General features: G+C 35.1%; 2 protein-coding genes across 2 annotated transcripts; both read right to left on the bottom strand.

The window, feature by feature from the left end:
- Window positions 1-42: 42 nt before the first annotated feature.
- Window positions 43-660, bottom strand: LOC144963893 (uncharacterized). Its single transcript, XM_078897841.1, has one exon. It carries the CDS (start codon window positions 658-660, stop codon window positions 43-45), a length of 618 nt encoding a protein of 205 aa, XP_078753967.1.
- A 6537-nt stretch (window positions 661-7197) lies between these two features.
- LOC144964468 (dihydropteridine reductase-like) lies at window positions 7198-23612 on the bottom strand. Its single transcript, XM_078898802.1, has 6 exons — window positions 23305-23612; window positions 21219-21402; window positions 16690-16830; window positions 14888-14996; window positions 14151-14234; window positions 7198-9798 (listed from the first exon to the last, which is right to left on the bottom strand). Exons 1-6 carry the CDS (start codon window positions 23386-23388, stop codon window positions 9699-9701), a joined length of 702 nt encoding a protein of 233 aa, XP_078754928.1. The 5' UTR covers window positions 23389-23612; the 3' UTR covers window positions 7198-9698.
- Window positions 23613-23738: the final 126 nt, after the last annotated feature.

The raw sequence follows: 23738 nt of genomic DNA, 5'->3' as shown, positions 1-23738 counted from the left end.
CGTTGACCTCAGTTGCCAGAAGTTTTTGAATATGGTCGAAAACTATTTTTTCTTTCTATCGTAACGTTGTCGAAGAATTTCAAGTGCGTGACGATAATTTTCTCCGGTCAAACTTAGTCCTTTGATACACGAAAGGGCTTCTCCCGACAACAGTGATTGCAGATACGAAAACTTGGTGATATCAGGTAGCGTCGCTTCATCAATAAGCGCTCGAAACGAATCAAAGAATGAAGGCCACTCAGTGTAATCCCCCGAAAAACCTGCCAGTTGTATTTTTGGCAAGTTTGCTGCACTAGGATTAAAACGCCCTGATCCATTGTCCTGCGTTTCACTATTGTTAGCGTTCACACTGCGCTCCGGTTCCATGGAGGTCTGAATCTCAACGAGTTTCATTTCTGCAGCCGCCTTAGCCGATCTGCACTCAAGTAGGAATAAATGTTCATTTTCAATGTCACGCTGCAAGTCCTCTTCAGAAAGGAACAACAGTTCGAGTTCTTCTTGCACTGATGTTAACTTATCTTGTCGTCTTTTAAAATCTGCCAATGCGTCGGCCAATTCAGCTGAAGAAACGTCGAGTCTGGCAACAAGCTGTTTTAGATTCAGAATCTCACGTGAAAGCCATCCTTTCGTCGCAGACCTGCGTTTTTTCGCTTCTTCCATACTAACTAGTGGTATCGAATACACTGGAGGACACTACGTCGCCTCTTCTAACAACAATGGAGGAAAATGAAACCAACGACTGTCAACTGAATATCTACTTGCCTGCTTCTTCTCAAACAAAACACACAGTCCAATTAACGAAAATCTAGAGGATCCCGGTTTTCGGCACCAAAATGTTAGTCAATAAATTGAACTGAGTCTCCAAAGATACTTTTAAACACTTTATTTACAAGCAAGATTGTTTACAAATAAAACATGATGCTTCCTCTTTGACAGTCACCAAAGAAATCCCAACCTCTCACCGTAGTCATCGTTCTCTAGATTACTTCCGTTCAAAATACACAACAAATTGCGGGCTTTTTGGTATCTGTGAAAATTGCCCGATAATTCCTGCTCTTTGTTGCAATAAAGAAAATGGCGTAAGAAAATATACAACAAATATTACGATTTAGCAGATTTTTCAAGTATTAATTTCAGTCAACAAGTGATAAAATTAGGCTGAAATTAATAAAGGTTTGCTGATACTAGTATATCAATCTGAAAAAAATAGTTTATAATTTTTAAACTTTCTAGTGTATTATTCTGTGCCCGGTGATGAATATTTAGCATTGGCGGAACGGAACAATTTTGGTCCCCAAACCCCAGTTTTTATAGAATAGGTAGATGCATTTCACTAATAGAAACTGATAAAAGTATTTTTTATCCTTTATTTATTTTTTAAAGCTTAACGGGAGTAGTTTTGTGTCAAACGTCACAAAACGACCTTGGTAAAGCCCTATTGCATTTTAAAGCCAGCATTTCTGTTCTTAGATGTTATCATTTTCTGTCTTGCAATTTTCACTTGAATCATCACTAATGATCATCGCTGAATGTGTGTCATTATAACGAGAACAATATATTTGTAAATGTTTCCATGAATACATTACTTCGTCAAACGTTGGAAAGGGAACGACTTTGTTGGTGTGATACAACAATGGTGGCCAGACCGTAATAAATCCTAATTTGCTGACCACTCGTAGTCCAGCCGTATCTTAATAAATTCCAGGTCGCCATGCTGCAGTGCATCCAGACCATAACAATACTGCATTTATAGTGGAAAAAAACGAAAAAAATACGTTGAAATACGGTACGGCCAAACAGACTTGGTTAAAAGAAATCCATTTTATTACGGTACGGCCAGGTACATTCGGGTTTTTTGTAATGTGTCGGCCTTACGACGACCAATACGCTTTTTTCAGGTTACGGCTGGGTGAAGAGTATACCGACCAACGAATAAACGAATCATCCTCGGATCGGAGAGACGGATAATAATCGAATAATCTAATAATAGTAATATAGTAATGGGTGGAGGTATAGACTGCTCATTCTGATATGATAATAATAATAATAATAATAATAATAATAATAATAATAATAATAATAATAATAATAATAATAATAATAATAATAATAATAATAATAATAATAAAAACAATCATCATCATCATCATCATCATCATCATCATCATCATCATCATCATCATCATCAGTATAATGACAAACACACAACACACACAACACACAGACACAACACACACAACTCAAACACAAACAAAACACACATACGCACAACACGCACAAACACATACACACAACACAAACACACAACACACACAATACACACACAACACACAAACACACACAAACACACACACCGACGCACGCATACTCATAAAAATACACACACGCACACACGCACACATACAAAACATTTTTAATGGCCTGCAATCTAATCCTTCAAAAATGAATAGATTATAAAAACCAACCGTTCACAGAACCAAACAACACCATTAGCTACATTAATAAAAACAGCAACCACCCCCGTTCCGCCATTGAAAACATACCAAAAAGCATAGCACTGAGGGTGAGCAAACTTTCGGAAAACAAAGAGATATTCAACGTCGCAGCCACCCCCTACAGCGGATACAACACACCATTTGAATACACAGACGCCTCCCTCTCATGTAAACCCCAACACACAAGTGAAGAACGTAAATCAAGAAAACGACACATTACTTGGTTCAACCCACCTTTCGACAAAAACGTCAGCACAAACATAGGACAGCAGTTCCTGAAGTTAATTGATACACACTTTCCAAAAAACCACAAGCTACATAAAATTATCAACAGGAATACCATAAAAATAAGCTACTCGTGTATGCGCAACATAGAACAAATAATTTCAAGCCACAACAAAAAAATATTAATAAACCACCGACACGAGCAAAACCCACCCACCAGAAAATGCAACTGCAGAAATAAGGAACATTGCCCGCTAAACAAACAATGTTTAGAATCAAGTTTAATTTACCAAGCCACAGTCACCGAAACTAAACCAAACAAGCAAGAAAAATATGTAGGACTAACGGAAAATAATTTCAAAACAAGATACAACCTCCAACCTCAACATTTAGAAACACTAACAAAAAAACATCCACAAAACTCAACGAACATATTTGGAAATTAAAAGACAACAAACTAGACCACAACATTTCATGGAAAATTTTATCTAAAGCAACAGGATACACACCAACATCAAAACAATGTAGCTTATGCCTGGAAGAGAAATATACTATAATCAAACACCCTCATGAAGCCACACTCAACACGAAAAGTGAGATGTACGGTACGTGTCCACATCGCCGGAAGTTCTTGTTAATTAACTACAAACCGGAACCACTTCAACAAACAACAACAGTCAACAAAACAACTCAGTCCTGACGATGGCGAATTAAGCCTGAAACATTAATGTAGACTGTCTCAAACATTGTGGTAAATATTTTTTAAAATAATCATTCGCTCCATTACTACATGTCGAGCACTTTTCGTACCATATTTGTATCAAACACGATTCGATATATATATATATATATATATATATATATATATATATATATATATATATATATATATATATATATATATATATATATATAATATATATATACTCTATTTCTAATCACCCCCCCCCCCCCCCCCCACTTCTCTCTCCCTCTCTCTCTCTCTCTCTCTCTCTGTGTGTGTGTGTGTGTGTGTGTGTGTGTGTGTGTGACGTTTCCTTAAACATATTTAGGACCCTATAACTGTAAAGTTGTGCCCTCTTTTTCTTTCTTTTTTTTTTTTTTTTTGTTGGTTTTTGTTTTGTTCGTTCGTTTTTGTTTCGTTTTTCTCCGGATTCATATTGTTACGTACAAGGAACGCACACGGCAATAAATTTTGACGTCTAACTGTGTTCTAAATTAAAATAAAAAATCTTAAAAATGAGTAAAAGTAAATAATTTTTAAAAAAATTAAAATACGATCAAACTTCTCGAGTCACCAAAAATGGTGTCAACGTGTTGAAGATGAAAATTAAGACTATTTTGCCAAGGGAGTACAAAAAAAAATAAGAAGAAAAGAAAAGCAAAAAGAAAGATAGAAAATATTCTGCCTAGAAAGGAGCTCGAACACCTAACTCACCCTACCCCGGTTACAGTTACGCTGTGCTAAAACAGCCGGCCACCGTGCCTTCTCGCGCTCGGTCAAACAGTTTAGCCCGTATAATATCTTCCACTGGTGGACGGAAAACACAGTTCCTTTTTTGTATTGCATTAAATTCATTCTTGTAAAATGAAACAATATTGTTCTCGGTATCCCCATTAACAATAATCAACTTTTAAACAACAAATACAGTATATTGGCTTCATCATAATGACCTGCTTCACCACCTTCAACATCATCTTTATCATCGTCACCATCACCATCATAATCAGCAGCAGCATTATCATAATCATTTTCCCCGTACTAATCATGATCATCATCACCACCGTCATCATCTTGCTGATTATTTGTTTTGTTATTATCTATTCTATTCATGTTTGCTGCTCTGCTGTGAAACAATGTTTGTTTCTACTTGATTGAGGACTAATATTCAAGAGTCATTGATTGAGGACTAATATTCAAGAGTCATTGATTGAGGACGAATATTCAAGAATCATTGATTGAGGACTAATATTCAAGAGTCATTGATTGAGGACTAATATTCAAGAGTCATTGATTGAAGACTAATATTCAAGAGTCATTGATTGAAGACTAATATTCAAGAGTCATTGATTGAGGACTAATATTCAAGAGTCATTGATTGAGGACTAATATTCAAGAGTCATCGATTGAGGACTTATATTCAAGAGTCATTGATTGAGGACTAATATTCAAGAGTCATCGATTGAGGACTTATATTCAAGAGTCATTGATTGAGGACTAATATTCAAGAGTCATTGATTGAGGACTAATATTCAAGAGTCATCGATTCAAGAGTCAGTTGCACATGCGTGTGCTTGTGTGAGAGGTGGGGTGTTTACGTGTATATGCCCACTATATACTATAATTAATTGTATTTTATATTGGCACTAATCTGAACCAAAATGAATTTCCAATTCTTTGGACAAGAAAGTTCTATTATTAATATATTATTATTTATTGACTTTGTTTTTTTCACTAGAAATCCTGTCCAGGGTCTTTGACCTCCCATTGTTGATGGGGAGGTCACTTTTGATGGTTCTTCCATCCTGATATACTATCCACGTTGCTGTCTGTCTGTATTCTGGTTTGAGATTGCTTTTTTTCCCCTTTTCATGGCAGGGATCCTTAGCTGAGAGTGAAGCAGCCAAATGTATAGTTCCATTTTAAAACATTTTTAATGGATATTTTTTTTGCTTGATATATCCGTTATGTAGAAGTGAATATTATAGTTTTTAGTTTTGGATGTTTCATTCATAGCAGAATCCTTTGCTTGGCTTATGCCTGGATGACAACAAAACAAGAAACTCAGCATTTAATTTTGAAATCCCCCACTCAAGAACAAACCATCATCTTTACTCTTTCTTCCCCTCCACCGTCCGACTTTGGGAAATCCCTGCCAACCACTTGTCCCTTTCGACTTCTGCCTCCCTCTAAAACCCATTACTGAAAAGACGGCCATACAATCTTCAGCCTGAAGGTTTGACCTTAATGGAAGAAGGATGGATGGGAATTTCAGGTAATGCCAAAAAAGGCACATTATCATATTATCATTAATAGATTGCTCATGGAAACGTCTGTCCTTTTTGAAGTCGTCCGCTTTGCCTTACTTTTTTGGTGCTTTTTAAAACAAAAACAAAACAAAAACAAACAAAAAACATGCGAGGCTTTATATAGAGCAATATCCACTAAACGTGCTCAAAGCACTTTACAAAGGGTCCCTGACCAACAGCGATACTATTTTTTAAGACAAAGACAATGCTGTGAAAGACCAGGTACTCATACTCAGGTATGGTAAGAGAATGTGAGTAAAGAGGCTTTTCCAAGGACTCGACTATGTGCCAAGCGAGGCTCAAACTCAGGACCTTCCGATTCGAAAACGAGAGTCATACCAGTAGACCACATAGCCTTAACTTCAGATCAACAACTCTCTTCCATCATCTTCCCTATAACTAGTGCAGAAATTATCCAAAAGTGTCGTAAGCACTGCAAACCCTTAACCAGCTGACTGCCGGACCCTGGAAAGACATGTATTTTTAAATTTGGCCAGAAAACAAAGTCCCAGGTTTGAGAGTCTTTGCCAAGAGGAGGGTCATTTAAATCGATCGATATTTGAAGGACGTGTTTTCTGGGTAAATTTTTAAAAATGTCTTTCCAGAGTATGGCAGTAAGCGGGTCAAAAAACAAAAGACAATCACTCTGCACCTGACAATATAATATGGCGGTAAAAGAAACAAGAGTGATCTCCCTGCCCATCATGGGATGTCTAATGACCCCATGTTTTTGTTTGTTTTTAAGGGTTTTACGGCGCTTGCAACACATTTAGGTTATATCAGCGCCAGTAAAAAGGAAGAAAATTAGATAGTAATAATATTCTAGATGTACAATTAAAAGGACTTGAGGAAAAATTAAGACAAAGGGGAACTGGGAACAAATAGGGATCAGATGTAGATTCCAAGAGCATACCACCAATGTACTTAGTTTGAGATCACCTATAAGTCTCATCCGGACACAAGCACAAAATCCAACAAAGAGGAACACACTCAAATGCTTACATTATACATTAAAAATAACAAATATAATAATACATAACAAGAGAGATGATTTACAAGGAAAATAATATCATCTCCCAAAACAATAACTATGCATTTGACTGTTTCCCTCCCAGCCAGGGCCAGGACAAAACCAAGTAATCTCATTCCAAGACAAAGACAGAAATCATGTTGGAAAACAGATATAAGGAGATAGAAGACACAGTATGTACCTCCCTGCCCGCTATGGGAGTGGGGAGGTCAGGATCCCCACCCAGAATGACCCCATGCGTTGGCGCTTACCCCATACAATAGTAATAATAATAATAATAATAATAATAATAATAATAATAATAATAATAATAATAATAATAATAATAATAATAATAATAATAATAATAATAATAATAATAATAATAATAATAATAATAAATATGAAGAAGAGGAAGGAGGAAATCTAATCCAAATGTTCTTGGAAGATATTTATTCAAGATTTTGTTTCCGATGGCAAAAAAAAAGAACAAAAAAAAACAAAACAAAAACATTAAACATAAACGAGCAAACAAACCAAAAAAAAAATTTTAAAAAAGAAATCTGAGAGAGGGATGAAAAAAAAAGGAAAATGGATCTGGTATACATAATTATAAAATCCACTGAAAACCACATTCTGTTAATGTCTTCATTATTAAAAAACACTTGTTGATTGTGACTAGGATGAACAAATAAATGCAATATTCTTTTTAAATATGCTGCACATCATTATGGATGATGTTGAACTTCCTTGTTATCTTGACACACTCATAAAGGATTCATTATGTTGAACACAATTTCGAGTCTTGCCAAGAGACCAGCATAACATACCGTAGATAACAAGGTCACCATGTATACAGAAATACAGTACCAGAGCAGCACTGCAAAGTGAGCAAGAGGGGTTATTCTCTTACTCCAGGGGAAAGAAAGTAATTCTGGACGTGGGACTGAAACACAATCCTCAAGGTGGAAGTGCAATGCCTTAACTATTCTGCCATCTCTCCCCAGGGAGTCAACAAAAAAAAAGTGTGGGGGGGGGTGTCAGTAATCTACCAATTGAAATACAGAGCTCTATCTATCACATCCAAAAATGTCAAATACGTATTTTCGTCTCACAACCGTTCTTATTAACAATGTCATCAATTTGAATAAAATCTATAACAATAAATGTGATCAGTAAAATCAAACGAACAAAAAGAAACAAAACAAAAAATAGACAAAACCTCCAATGATGAATGCAAAAAAAAAAAGTTCAACATTAACAATTTTCCTTTTTTTTTAGATAAAGTTAAACAAACTTTCTTATCTTCCATTATAGGTTGCGGAGATTACAACTTTGGGAAGATTTGTTTCATAAAAGTAACAGTATTAATCTCTAAAAAGATATGCAACTTTGTCAAATATTATCAAAATGAACAAATAATGATTTCAATGTATAATAAATAAAAATAATAATCGTAATAAAAAATAGTAAATGCAATGAGTATAATGATTCAAACAAATCTCCAACAAAATTATTGATCTATGGCAAAGGCAGAAAGAATGGAGACATTCAACTCCAACAACATAAAAATATCAATTTCGGTTTGTATTATTCTATAATTCGGAATGTAAACAGAGTGGAAAAACAACTGTTGTTTTCCTGAAAACTAAAACACCGACATAATACATTCAATCAGAAAATACCATACACCATTAGTCAAACTGGAATCCTTACAGTATAGAATCAACTTTATTTTTACACATACAGTAATGCTACAACTAAACCTAACACCAATTCAACATCAAGATTTCTAAATGTAACCAACATAATACAGATAATGTAAGAACTATAAGAATATTATCTTGAGTGAGCCAGAGTTAACACAACTAATAAGGGGAGCGAGAGGCTTCAATGACTTGATCTGGACTTGTAAAATGTTTGAAAATTCAGCAGGTCTAGCTTGCCCTGTAAAGTTTGAAATCCTTCCAAGCATTGGTTGTTTGATTTTAACTCTTTAACTAGACTGGCAAAAATGTCAACATAAAAGCTTTCACACCGATTTATGCTTTAATTTCAATCGAGCTCCTCAGTTACTGTATAGTCCCTGACACCGAATTAATTCTACCTCTATTTTATGTGAAGTTTAAACATTTCGAGAAAAAGAATGGTAACTGCGTGCCTCTCAAAAATTGTTGTTTTTTAAATGATTGTTTAAAAAATTCAGCAATTTTGTAAGTTTTTCTATCTCCTAACATTGTTTTTCCTAAACCCTGACAGAGTAAAGAAACATAAATCCATATTAATATCAAAGATAGTACCATGATCATTGAAAATCTACGTCGAATCAAGTAGCAGATCGTATGGAACGAAATTTCTAGTTTCATAGCACAGGTCTCATATGACAACTCATACAATACCAAGCGCAGATCATTTTTTTTCTACAGTTTCCCATTCAAGTAAACTTATGACAATTCAATTACCTTATCAGGTCATCATTCACAGTTTATCCATAGAGTGATGGTGATGAACATACAACAAAGACCTAGCAAAATACGGTCATGCATCAATTTTTATCCTAGAGCTTGAATATGCACACTATTGTATTACTTTCACACGTAACTTGAAACCATGAACATCGGGGGATAGAAAAGTGTTGATAGGGTGCCAGCATAGGATAAAAGAGACAGAGGAAAAGGAAGAATAAGTTGAAAGAAGAAGAAAATTCCAGATGGCTGATCGGATTCTTACCCTTATAAATAAACTAATCAAATTCCACATTTTTTCTTTCAATGCCCAGTGAATAATCACAACATGATACAGAGAAAGCTCAAGATGTGCTGGAAAAATACACACTTAATCCTGACAAGAAGACCCAATGGTCTTCATTGACATTACTGCTCTCTTGACAAAAAACAGTAAGGTATATGATATAAGATTGCATTAAAATCAAATTTCCATTATGCCATGATAAGTTCGGTTTTGTTGTCTTTTGTAACAAATTGCACCAAGCTACCAGAAGCTGGTCGATCCTCACCATTCAGCCACTTGAAAAATAACCTTTGGAAGAAAGAACAAAAGTATATACAAATATTTTGAAGCCCAAATTGCACGTAAGAGGCCATTGAATATTGGACAAATCAGATGGACCAGCCTGCCCAACCTTAAAGAAAAGGTAAAAAAGAAGAAGAAAAATTAAGGCTGTCTAGATTAAAAGGATGTAAATAAGACTGATAGGTAAATTTGTCAAGTCTGCCAACCTGTCTAGACGAAAAAGATGTAAATAAGATTCCGATGGGTAAAGTTGACAGATCGGCCAAACTGTCTAGAATAAAAACATGTAAATAAGACATTGATAGGTAAAGTTGACAGGGCCTGCCAACATGTCTAGATTACAAACATGTAAATAAGACTCTGATAGGTAAAGTTGACAGGGCCTGCCAACATGTCTAGATTACAAATATGTAAATAAGACTCTGATAGGTAAAGATGACAGGGCCTGCCAACATGTCTAGATTACAAATGTGTAAATAAGACTCTGATAGGTAAAGATGACAGGGCCTGCCAACCTGTTTTTGTTTTTTTTAATAAAACTGCAGAATTATTACAATTTATGTTGCCATTATATCATTAAAAGAATATAAACACATTCCGAAAAGAATCATTGACCCTCATGAGAACAATTTGAATATCATTGGAATTGGACAAGGTGAAATAATTACTCTCCAACAACTGCTCAATTTACACATGAAATAACATTTTTAACATTTATATATACAGGCCTGTAAATGGTTGGTGAAACAATTGTCGGAACTTTTTGAACACACGAAAATAGACACAACAGGACAAAAATATGGATTAATTACACAACACAGATATAATACGTCAATTGACTAGTCAAATCATGTCACTTTCCCCTACTTATTTGTAATGAGGTCCTTATTTTATGGTACCAAAAAAAATTCAAAATTATCTGAAGGCCCTGGTCTGAGTTAGTTGTAAAATGAAAGGAAGAGAACAATTCCTACCCTTTTGAAGGATGTGTATCTCGTGCTTGACACGGGAAGCTTTGTATCTTCGCTCCTGTTTGTTTGTGTTAAATGTTTATGCCTATTCTTTCGTTTATTTATTTATTTATTTGGATTAATTCTTATAAAAGAAGAAGAAGAAGAAGAAGAAGAAGAAGAAGAAGAAGAAGAAGAAGAAGAAGAAGAAGAAGAAGAAGAAGAAGAAGAAGAAGAAGAAGAAGAAGAGGAGGAGGAGGTGGTGTGGTCGTGTGAGAGCTTTCGAGGAAGAATATACATAGCTGCCAACTTTTCAAAAATAAAATAAGGAACGCTCATTTTGGCCCAGGACGACGTAAGCCCCCCCCCCCCCCCTTTCATCGAATCGCAACATATAAAAGTCAGCCTTTTAAATTACTATTACTAACACTAACAAGTTTGAGATAACAGAGGCTAGTCCAAATGTTGCTAAATTATCGGGTTTAGTACCAGCACATTTGAATCGTTAAAATGACACTTTCCACAATGAGATCAAAATTTCAGAACAGACAATATAAAGAAAGAATTCAACTGCCTCAACTTTGATAAGGACCAATACACAAGAAGCACAATTGTAAAATAAATGAAATAACTTAGGATGGTTAGAAATGCATAACTGCCAACCTGGTACATCACTTGAGAGGGCGTTTTGGGGTAAAAATTAGGTGAGTTCAACTAAAAAGTAGGCGATTGCATATATGTTTTCTTTCATGCAACATAACGGTCTTCAAGTAGTACACAATAATAGTAGTTATAGTAAAATGCACCTCTAAATATTGGAGAATTCCTACTTCTTTACTTTGACAAGATAAACACACCTAAAAATGGAGTATACTTATTTTTCTTGAACCTAAACCGTTACAAAAGTTTGCTTGAAAAAAAAAAAAAATTAAAATCAGATGAAGATTAAATTTATATTTCATAAATTAATAAAGGGAAATAATCATTGTCATGTTTAATCTATTTAAGCAATTGATTTTCTGATTGAATACCTTCCAATCAAAGATCTGGATTTAATTTTATTTTTAATCAAAATAATATTTGTAACAAATAGTGAAAGTATCAATACTGTCTTAGAATATTAAAAGTATATCGAGGCTAACATCCATATTCTATGCAAATCTCCAATACATTATGAAAGGTTTGAGTAAAAAACAGGCGTCATATAAACAACTGGAATTCTTTTAATTGTTGAAAATCATTTATGATAGAGGCATCAAATTAAAGAGCTACACAGGAATAGAGATTATGCTGTGCTGATTTAAACCCTGCTCATCGTCTCTCAATGGACACCAATAATAATAATAGTAATAATAAAAATAATGGATCAATAATAATAATAATTCATTAGGCTCACATGCCTTGTTTACCACAAATTAGTCAAAAATTACAAAATACGGATTTTGAACTAAAAATACGGACTTATGGACTCAGGAAGTCAAATACAGAACAAATCCGTTTTTAACGGAACGGTTGGCAGCTATGAATATATATTTCGAAGAAAAATAATTATTTCGTATTATTTTTTTTCCGTCTCACATTGGGACGAAACCAATAAATTATAGAGAAAAAGATACGAGAACCGGAGAAATGCATGTGTGTCGGTAGCAAAATAGAGAGAAACCTTCCGGTACGGTTCAACACACTTCTGTGCGTGTGTTATTTACTGACTAGGTGTGTGTTCGACGACTCGGGCAAACTTCGCGACATAGATAATCTGTGGTTCGCGACCCTCTCACGCTGTGTCACAGTAGCTAGGCAGTGAATGCTTCCACGTCTAGCGGAGTGTGTAGGTAGCATGATAATAATATAGCTAAATGATAGACGTTTTGTTTTGTCCCTGATGCGACAAATAAAAAGTGTTTTGTTTTGGGTTTTTTTTAAGTCGGCATTTGAAACGGGATAAAATCTGATTTTTTCGAGGAATGAGATAAAAGTCTTTTATTTTCTTTTTTATTAGTTCTGTTCTTTGACGATACGAATTTTATTTTTACTATTAATTTTTTTTTTTAAATATTAGCACTTATAGAGCAAAATCGTACTGTCGGAAATCCGACAATAGACGGAAGATTTACAGGCCTGTATATATATATATATATATATATATATATATATATATATATATATTTCTTTTTTAAAACAAACAAAAATTACAGCCCAACATTTTCCATTTAAGAGTCTTATATTTAATTCAGAAACATTATTGACCAAGTTATTGACCCAGTGGTTGCCAGATAGTTAAAATTCCATTTGTAATAGGAATACAAGGAATATACCAGGTTGACATAATAGTCAGAACCATTTGAATTCTTTCACTTCAATATCTGTGTTATTACAAAATCTTCTATTACTCTCACTGTTGAGAAAAATACTGTTTCTCCACAGTGTTGAATAGGCGAGCTTTTAGTTCTCTACCTGTGCCGCGGTCAAGAGGTCATTCACTCCATCAAATTCTCGACCAGTGCAACGGGTCATCTCCCGTGATACTTAACAGATTTGTTACTGATATCTGGTTAAATTACAATCACTTTTGCACAACCACAGTCGATTTTACCAATTTAAACAAATTGGCAACACAATGAAAAAACTTTGATGTGTATTTTGGTACCAAACACTCTATCATTAGAATTACTGTCTTTGAGATATTATGTATTTTGATATCAGCACAATTTCGATTATAGTTTGTTCAGAGGCATATGGATTCCGGTCAAGATGTCTTCATCACACAAGTTATATTCAACAGGTGGTCAAATGAATTCAGCTATATATATATATATATATATATATATATATATATATATATATATATATATATATATATATATATATATATATATATATATATATATATATATATATTACAGAAAAATGTTCTATTTAGGATTGAAATATCATGATCATTATAAACAGCACTGGCATAAAAATACATATGAATGGAAAGAGGAAACCTTGATGAAAATTACAGAGTAAAGAAATTTGTGTTTAAGCTCATTGTGAAGCGATAACAAAGAGATGAAAGTGAACATAAATCGACTTGTATCACCCGATATCACCGTAACTGAACTCACAGGGGGATTCCCTGTAATTTGGCAGGTGTGACCCCGGGTCACCACTTGAACTAAGTTACCGCTCAGGCGATATTTTCGTTACTGTGTCTCGTTATTATTCTCAGAATAAAATCAAAATTTTTTTAAGCGGTCTATTTGGAATTTTAAAAGATCATATATGGAATATGTGCTGCACTGGAATAATAATTTTAATAATAATAATAGTAATAATAATAATAATAATAATAATAATAATAATAATAAAAATAAAAATAATAATAATAACAACAATCATAATAATATACTTTATACTTCCACTCACTCTGACACAAATTCAAGAGATGTCCATGTAGAAAAATCAGCTGATGCCATGAATTTACGATTCATTGGAGTGTCAAGGGTAATTCTATCAAAACAACAAAAGGAAATACATTGGTGTCAATCGAATGTGTTGGGGGAAAAAATCAATTCATTGAAAGTAGGTAGAGAATAATCAAAAACAACAGTACTCATACAGAGAGAAAAAAATCAATTCATTGAAAGTAGGTAGAGAATAATCAAAAACAACAGTACTCATACATAGAGAAAAAAAATCAATTCATTGAAAGTAGGTAGAGAATAATCAAAAACAACAGTACTCATACAGAGAGAAAAAAAATCATTTCATTGAAAGTAAGTATCTCCCTTGCCTACTATGGGAGGTCAGGAACCTCACCCAGGTAAGAGGAATTCATATATCCAAAACAAAAAACATAACTAACAAAATATAACAGAGAGATGATTTAAAAGGGGGAAAAATCATCTCCCAAAACTAATACTAAATATTTGACTGTTCCCTCTCATCTAAGGACCTCAGCAGGCCTCGGCCATGACAAAACCGAGAAATCCCATTCCAAGACAAAAACAAAAAACTTGAAACACAGATATAAGGGGATAGAAGACACAGCGAGTGATCTCCTGCCCACCATGAGAGGTCAAATGACCCCACTCTGTATTTCAGAATTGAACCGACAAAGTTCTTTTAAAAAAGCAAGAGCTACAATACTTTTATCTACTCACGGCAAAGTCCCTACAACTGTAGTATTGGCTGGTAACCCACTTTTTACACCACTCAAACTTTGAACAAGTTGATGAACAGCAGCTTTTGCTAGACCATATCCCATCATACCTATGGACATGATAAAGATTATATAATGATATTATAAAACAACACATTCACACAATATGACCTAATTGTGGTTATCACTTTTGAATTTAGCACTTGCTAGTTTTAGGAAATATCAGCACCAAGGAAAAAGAACAGCAAAACTTGAGCTTTTATTTATATTGCACAATATTAACTAAACATGCTCAAAGCACTTTACAAGGGGTCTCTAGCCAACAGCAAAACTTAGCATGTAGAATGAGACTTTTCACATATTAGGCGATATTACATTATCAGGCCTGTAAATGGTGGTGAAAAAATTGTCGGAACTTTTTGAACACGCGAAAATAGACACAGCAGGAAAAATATGGACACAACATAGATATGACACGTCAATTGACTAGTCAAACTATGTCACTATCCCCTACTTATTTATAACGAGGTCCTTATTTTATGGTACCAAAAAAAAAAATCCCAATTATTTGAGGGCCCAGGTCTGAGTTAGTTGTAAAATGAAAGGAAGAGAACAATTCCTACCCTTTTGAAGGATGTGTATCGGGTGCTTGACACGGGAAGCTGCGTATCTTCGCTCCTGTTTGTGTTAAATGTTTACGCTGATTCTTTCGTTTATTTGGATTAATTCTTATAGAGGAAGAAGAAGAAGAAGAAGAAGAAGAAGAAGAAGAAGAAGAAGAAGAAGAAGAAGAAGAAGAAGAAGAAGAAGAAGAAGAAGAAGAAGAAGAAGAAGAAGAAGAAGAAGAAGAGGAGGTTGTGCGGTCGTGTGAGAGCTTTCGAAGAAGAATATATATTTCAAAGAAAAATAATTATTTCGCATTATTTTTATTTCCGTCCCACATCGGGACGGAACCAATAAAATATAGAGAAAAATATATGAGAACCAGAGATATGCATGTGTGTCGGTAGCAAAATAGAGAGAAACCTTCCGGTCCGGTTCTACACACTTCTGTATGTGCGTTATTTACTGACTAGGTGTGTGTGTGTGTGTGTGAAGACGACTCGCGCGAACTCGCAACCCTCTCTCGCTGCCTGTGGCACAGTAGCCAGGCAGTGAATACATCCACGTCTAGCGGAGCGTGTAGGTGGTATGATAATATTATAGCTAACTGATAGACGACAAGTTTTGTTTTGTCTTTGATGCGACAAATAAAAAGTTTTTTTGTTTTGTTTTTTAAAGTCGGCATTTGAAATGGAATAAAATCTAATATTTTCGAGGAACGAAATAAAAGTCTTTTATTTTCTTTTTTATTGGTTCTGTTCTTTGACGTTACGAATTTTATGTATACTATTATTATTTTTTTTTAAATATTAGCACTTATAGAGCAATATCGTACTGTCGGAAATCCGACAATAGACGGAAGATTTACAGGCCTGCATTATTTTCTGTGACAGAGACAACACTGTTAACAACCAGATATTCATTTTACACCTGAGCATAATGACAGAATCTGAGCAAAGAGCCTTTTCCAAGGACTCAACTATGCGCCGCTCAGAGCGGAAGTTGAATTCAGGACCTTCTGATCTGAAGACGAGTGTCATACCACCAGACCACATAGCCGCACCAAAAGTAAAGTTAAATATAATTGTTATAGATTAACAGATTACAAATAAACGGAGTGTATCGATTCAATGAGAGAGGAAAAAAAAAAAAAGATCTGTGCTATGATTTATCTGGAATAAATCAAATAAGAACGAATACCTGGGGTTCCTTTCAAAGCAGGTTGGGCTCCTGGTAGAGTAACCAATCCTCCTTCCTTCAAATACTTGGAGGACAGGCTTGCAGTAATGACAGACGGCCATACAGATTGCTTCCACATGGAGTCGGCAGCATTCACAATATCTTGAAGGTGAAGGAAAATTTAATTTTTTTAAATATATCTATAAAAAATCACTAAAATTAAGGGGGACTGTGGGTCTTATCACAAATTGACAAAGTATCAAGTACAAAATAAAAACCATGTTTGAAGTGTATTAATTGATTATTCTCTTCTAGCTTTTCATTACTTTAAAAATTTTCATTGCATTAAGTTCCATTTAAACCTAAATCTCTTCCCAATTTCCTTCATATTATAAGTATTTTTCTGATTTCCATTTTCCTCTATACGATATGGAGTCTTCATAGATTTTCACATGACTCTGTGATGGTAAAACTGATTACAGTATTTCTAAATGTCTCTTGTTGTTAGTCCCTATAGATAACTTTAAAAACACTGGTGTTTTTTTTCATATAGATAAAACAATTAAAAAAAGACTTTTTATCTCTTTGAAATGCATCTTTTTCACAGAATTTGCTTATTCAACTATGTGCATGAATAACATTTTTAAAACAGGCCTATAAATGGTTGGTGAAAAAATTGTCGGAACTTTTTGAACACGCGAAAATAGACACAACAGGGCAAAAATATGGATTAATTACACAACACAGATATGACACGTCAATTGACTAGTCAAATCATGTCACTTTCCCCTACTTATTTATAATAAGGTCCTTATTTTATGGTACCAAAAAAAAAAAAAAAACCCAATTATTTGCGGGCCCTGGTCTGAGTTAGTTGTAAAATGAAAGGAAGAGAACAATTCCTACCCTTTTGAAGGATGTGTATCTCGTGCTTGACACAGGAAGCTGCGTATCTTCGGTCCTGTATGTGTTAAATGTTTACGCTGATTCTTTCGTTTATTTGGATTAATTCTTATAGAAGAAGAAAAAGAAGAAGAAGAAGAAGAAGAAGAAGAAGAAGAAGAAGAAGAAGAAGAAGAAGAAGAAGAAGAAGAAGAAGAAGAAGAAGAAGAAGAAGAAGAAGAAGAAGAAGAGGAGGAGGAGGTGGTGCGGTCGTGTGAGACACAGCGTACACAACGACAACAGTTTAGTTGAGACGGTATCCAGTTCCTGACACCTGCTGACCCGGTCACAGTGAGCGGTCAATCACCGAGAGGAATTTACCTAACGGGGATTGCCGTTCCGCTCAATTTAACAATGTTTTGTTTTATTGTCTGTCAGACAACCATATTGAATGAGTTGAAATATCACTACTTGGTATAAAAGTTTATATTTTCTACTTTTACTGTGTGTTTTTTATGTTTTCATAGTATTACTAGATTTCTCAATATAAGTTATCAATGAACGGTAACAAATTACATAAAAATATTGTGGGTGCTACATTTAAAAAATTAGAGAAAAAAAACGTTGCTATAGATTTGTCTGAATTTTATGTATTATAAAGACAAGATGTAAATACTTCTCCTCACAAAAAACGTATTTTTCCTCAACAAAAATATATCCGCTACGAGCATTCAAACTCGTCAGTGTAGTTTGGGGCTGGTCTTTAACTGCATTGCGTTGATGACAAATCGCATTTTATCCATATCATTGATAATGCCAGATGCTCTTTTTTCCAATTTTGCTGTTGTTTGGTGACAGGTCTCAATGCCTTGTTCTCCAAGAAGTCTAAGTCGAAACTTATATTGAGTGATGTGTGGTATGCAGTGGTACTCAAGGAGGTGTGTTTTGGGATTATTTTGTTTGGAAAATATTTTCTGTATGTATCCGTGTAATGTTTTATTGCACTTTGAATATATTGGATTGTGTCTGCTTTGATTGATTTTGTGTGTGAAATAAAGTTGTGCACATGACTATAGGCCTTGTTTATATTGTCGAAAATTAATCCAATACTGCAAGCGTCATCAATGATGAGTGGGTTTGTTTGTTGGATAATTGTAAGTGTGAGTTGCGTGTAGACTTTTTCTTGTAAGTATTTGTGGCAGTGGTTGCCAATGAATGACCTGCTGTGGTAAGCCTGTGGTGTAATGCGGTATTCTGTCCAATTCAGAAGCAATAGGACCATCCCTGAGGGTGAGTGGCTCGTGCATGACATTTGAATGTCTCTCCTGCGTTTCGTAGTTTGTTGTTATATTCTACTCTGTCGATATCAAACATGCAAGTGCAACCCGTTTCAAGGTTGATTTATTTATTATTAGTGTCTTGGCAATGAGAAAATACAAAGAAGCTAATGAGTCGTTTGTTCAATGTGCTTTATAATGTGTACTTTTTACACATAAATTACGAGTGTGTTCCTTGCTTGTCCAATGCCGTGTCAGTCCCATAGACTAAAAGAATGTCATTAGAATAATTTGAACATTTAAATGGTTTCTTGCGGGCACGTTTCTATTTCTGTGTTAAACAAATCATACCACATGTCCTACATAATGAATTCAAGGCTTGGTTATGACTTGCAATTGTGTGGTCCATGCTGTAAGAGAAAATTCAAAATTGACTGAGCGATGTAATCAATGATATAGTGAATTAATGAATAAAATGAGTTTTAAAACACTCTGTATTACTTCTCATATCCATGCATACATAACAGCGTACATAAAATTTGGAAAAAGAAAAACCAAATACTTCACCCAATTTTGTGAAAGAAAGGGGGAGCAGGAAAATTCTAACAAGCAGTTGAGCTAAGTTGAGGCCCAACACACAATGTCATTTAAAATTAAACATTAGCAAGATGATTCAAATTATGCAATTTAAAAATCAAATTAACTCATCATTGAAAAAAATAACAATTAAAAATATAATTAACAATAAAACTGCAGCGAAATATTACGTTTCAAGAACAAGGCTAAAGAAGTAATATCATTATTACCTGACCTACCGCGGAAAAATAATCGTTACAAAATAATGAAAACTGAAGAGTAAATGAAACTTACCTCATTTCGTAGTAAAACTTGTGCCTTGTGAATCACACCAAAAAAATTTGAAATTTATAGCAACTTTTTTTATAATCCTGAGGTAATTACAAGTAATTTTATTTAAATGTAATAGAAAAATAGGTGAATTTGAATCACGGCTTGTGGAATAAGTACTGGAGGTATTGAAATAAAAATTGGACCGATGGAAAGAGGAGGTCTGCGAGAATTCTTTGCATTTTGGGTGGAATTGCATCGTCATGAAGATCGTGAGGTTAATTGGTACGGAAATCATCCATTGGTATCACCCAATGCACGTCAAAACTACGTTTTGGGAATTGACCGCTGTTGACCCTGGTTACCTGTCGGGTGAGGTTACGTGGGCGCTCGGAACAGCGGGAAACTAAACGGTCAGATTTATAGTGCAGTTTAGACGCCGAAGAGAGCTTTCGAAGAAGAATATATATTTCGAGGAAAAATAATTATTTCGCATTTTTTCCGTCTCACATCGGGACGGGACCAATAAAATATAGAGAAAAAGATATGAGAACCGGAGAAATGCATGTGTGTCGGTAGCAAAATAGAGAGAAACCTTACGGTCCGGTTCGACATACTTCTGTGCGTGCGTTATTTACTGACTAGGTGTGTATTCGACGACTCACGCGAACTTAGCGACCCTCTCTCGCTGGCTGTGGCACATTAGCCAGGCAGTGAATACATCCACGTCTAGTGGAGTGTGTAGGTGGCATGATAATATTATAGCTAACTGATAGACGTTTTGTTTTGTCTTTGATGCGACAAAAAAAAAAAAGGGTTTTTTTTGGTTTCTTTTTAGTCGGCATTTGAAACGGAATAAAATCGGATTTTTTCGAGGAACGAAATAAAAGTCTTCTATTTTCTTTTTTATTGGTTCTGTTCTTTGACGTTACGAATTTTATTTTTACTATCAATTTTAAAAAAAAAAATATTAGCACTTATAGAGCAAAATCGTACTGTCGGAAATCCGACAATAGATGGAAGATTTACAGGCCTGTTAAAATTCCAATCAAGAAAATATGTATTTAAAAAATAAACAAAAGAAACATTATCTATAAATATTATTAATTTTTATGTAATAATGTTTTGAGAATGAAGTATCAAAAATATTCATTTTTTTTCAATGTAAAATGTAGTTTTCAGTCCTACACCGTCCTTAAATAAATTATTTCACAAAATATGCAGCTTTTCCTTGTTGAAGTCTATGCTCCACTGAAACTAGAAAGTGGATCAAATTTCACCTTTTATCTAGAAAGCAGATCAAATGTCATCATATAACTGGAAAGCAGATCAAATTTCACCATTTACCCTTGTATCCTGGTAGATCATATGATTTCAACAGCACATTACCATGTTACCATTATTTATAAATTAGTAGGCCTAACTGTGGTCCGCATTTTAGAATGTCAGAATTATTTATTCTTCATTACTCCCTCAATATATCACAAAAGCCTTCAGTCTGAAACATTTGAGAGGAGAAAACAAAAAAAAAAAAAAACAACTCACTTTTAGCATTGCCTCCTGCCCATCCACCAGCTACGCATAAAATGGCATCCAACTTTTCTTCACCGAGAAGTTCTCCAACCTTGACATTGATGTCACTTTCTTGATCTGGCATTGAACTATCAGGCTTGACAATAACATTAGCATCAGCTTGTTCATTCACATTCAAGTCAATTGAGCCAACCCACTGAAGCAAAAGAAACAAAAATCTATTAGGAATGATAGAAGTGTAAAAAGAGTAAAGGTAGATCAAGAAAAACATATTTGAATAGTTTGAACAGCTGGGTGACAAAGAAAGAGAAGAGGAATATTAGTCTTAATGTCTGGCACAGACTTGGTACTTGAAGAAGAAGACTATCATAGTTTGACATTCCCAGGATTTTCATCATCTGGTTGACATATTGGTAACGAAGTCCTATGGCTATTCACACTCAAAGTCCAATATGCATGTGCAGACATTGGGGGGTGGGGGGGGGGGGGGGGGGGGGGGGGGGGCACCAGGCAGTGGGCAGAGGGTGGAACTGATATAGAAATAGAAGAAGACTTCAGAAAAAATTCTGTTTTGCCCATATATCACAATGACACAGCTCAGCTCATACCCCTACTTTGGCCTTCCACTTGATCTATGATTTTGTCTTTCTCGTCAAATAAAGGGGGGTTTAGACTACTTTAGTTACTAGACCATTACTGTTATTTTCATTTGTATCAATTTTATGTAATTATCAATAGTTAATATGATAATTTAAAAAAACTAAACAAAAGCTATATTGCAATGGAAGACTATTCTGGCCGAGTCTGAATAATCTGCTGATTGATCATGCGTATTGGAATCCGAGTACGAACAGCCACAGGAGACTATTTAATTGAGCATTTATATAGCGCAATATCCACTTAACGTGCTCAATGCGCTTTACAAGGGGTCCCTGGTCAACAGCAACATTTAACATGTAGGACGAGACATGACGCCTGTTAGGCGATATTACAATTTTTCGGACAAAGACAACGCTGTTAACGGCCAGGTACTCATTTTACACCTGAGTACGGTGAGAGAATGTGAGTAAAGAGTCTTTTCCAAGGACTCAACTAGACCTTCCGATCCGAAAGCGAGTGTCATACCACTAGACCACATAGCCGTACTATTCAGACTCGAGTCCGAATAGCCACGCCTATTGGTAAAGATGGGAGACCTTCCATAAGCTACTACATCCCAAGTCCTCTTCTGTTGTTCTAGAGGGGGTTTTGGAGGGGGGGGGGGGGCTTTTTTTTTTAAGTCTCCCCCTCCCAAACCCCCTACTAGAAGTTCTAGTGTAGGGGGTTTGGGAGGGGGGGGGGGGCACTTTAAAAAAAAAAAGTTTCCCCCCTCCCAAACCCCCTACTACTACTAGAACAAGAATACTTGGGATGTAGTAGCTTATGGAAGGTCTCCCGTAAAGATGATAAAATGTGTGCCAATGGAATATGGGCTAAAAGTCAATCAAAATTAGAGGACTTCCCCTTATATGCAATGGCTTTACTGGACAAGTTTTGAGATGAGTAGGATCCAATGAAAAATACACTGGATATAGAAAAATAAAATGGCATCATTGAAATTGAGGCAGAAAAAGGTGGTAGAATTAGGATCGCTTTTTGTAATTTACACAGGACGTGTTAGAGAGATGACCCAAATAAAACGTTAACTTACATTCGAGACTCGTCATTTTGAGTTTGGTGGTACTTTTTATTAACTCTCCCTCGTTTACCAACGTTCAGTCTTGGCTGTAGGGTATATCGCTTGGGCTGGACATAATCCAGTGTTAGTGTTAGTGTTAGACTTCTACTTCTAGTTCTAGGGCTAGACATCTAATTCTAAGAGTGTAGTGTTAGTGATGTAGCCTAGTGATATCGGAGGCCACAGAACTGGAGTTAAAGAAGTGCCTAGATCTGGATTCCTAGACCAGTAAGTTTTGGTGATGAGAAAGAAATAGAGAGAGAGAGAGAGAGAGAGAGAGAGAGAGAGAGAGAGAGAGAGAGAGAGAGAGGGGGGGGGGGGGGTGAGAGAGCACGCTGAGTGGCATTTAAACTTCCTAATCAAATTGTATGTAAAACTTACACAATTTTTAGATTTCAGAAAACTGACGATGTTTGAACCAAGAGCACCTTTGCCACCATACACAATTACGCGTTGTTGAGCCATTTCTGTAAAGAATGGATTGACAAGAACTTCACGTCTTACACACTGCTCTACTAGATGCTAAGCTAACAAATGCCGGTAACGGAAATGAGGAAAATAAAAACAATGAAAAAAGATCAAGGACGAAAGTTCATGTCCTCAAGATCCCTTCCGGTTTCTTCACCCTCCCCACTCCACACCCCCATCCTCAGGAAACTCCCAATCCCAATCTGATACCTTATAATAATATTCAACAATCAATTTTTAAAAAAATAATATTGGAAATCTTACCCAAGGTCCTCGAAATACTTTTAAATTGCAAAATACGTAATGACATTATGTTCGTTATAAAAGTACTATCATTACATGCAAAT

Source organism: Berghia stephanieae, chromosome 2, assembly GCF_034508935.2.
Source record: "Berghia stephanieae isolate SIO BIC M18660-M18661 chromosome 2, UCSD_Bste_1.3, whole genome shotgun sequence".
NCBI lineage: Eukaryota > Metazoa > Mollusca > Gastropoda > Nudibranchia > Aeolidiidae > Berghia > Berghia stephanieae.
This window is presented reverse-complemented; position numbering and strand designations above follow the sequence as displayed.

Bases quoted from the DNA above. Each gene is read 5' to 3' on its own strand.
- LOC144963893 (XM_078897841.1), bottom strand. From the start codon at position 660: ATGGAAGAAGCGAAAAAACGCAGGTCTGCGACGAAAGGATGGCTTTCA.
- LOC144964468 (XM_078898802.1), bottom strand. From the start codon at position 23,388: ATGGCTCAACAACGCGTAATTGTGTATGGTGGCAAAGGTGCTCTTGGT. The intron at 16,831-21,218 runs GTGAGTTGTTTT...TTCACCTTCAAG, and splicing joins GGCAGGAGGCAATGCTAAAA to ATATTGTGAATGCTGCCGAC. The intron at 14,235-14,887 runs GTGAGTAGATAA...TTGTTTTGATAG, and splicing joins ACAGTTGTAGGGACTTTGCC to AATTACCCTTGACACTCCAA.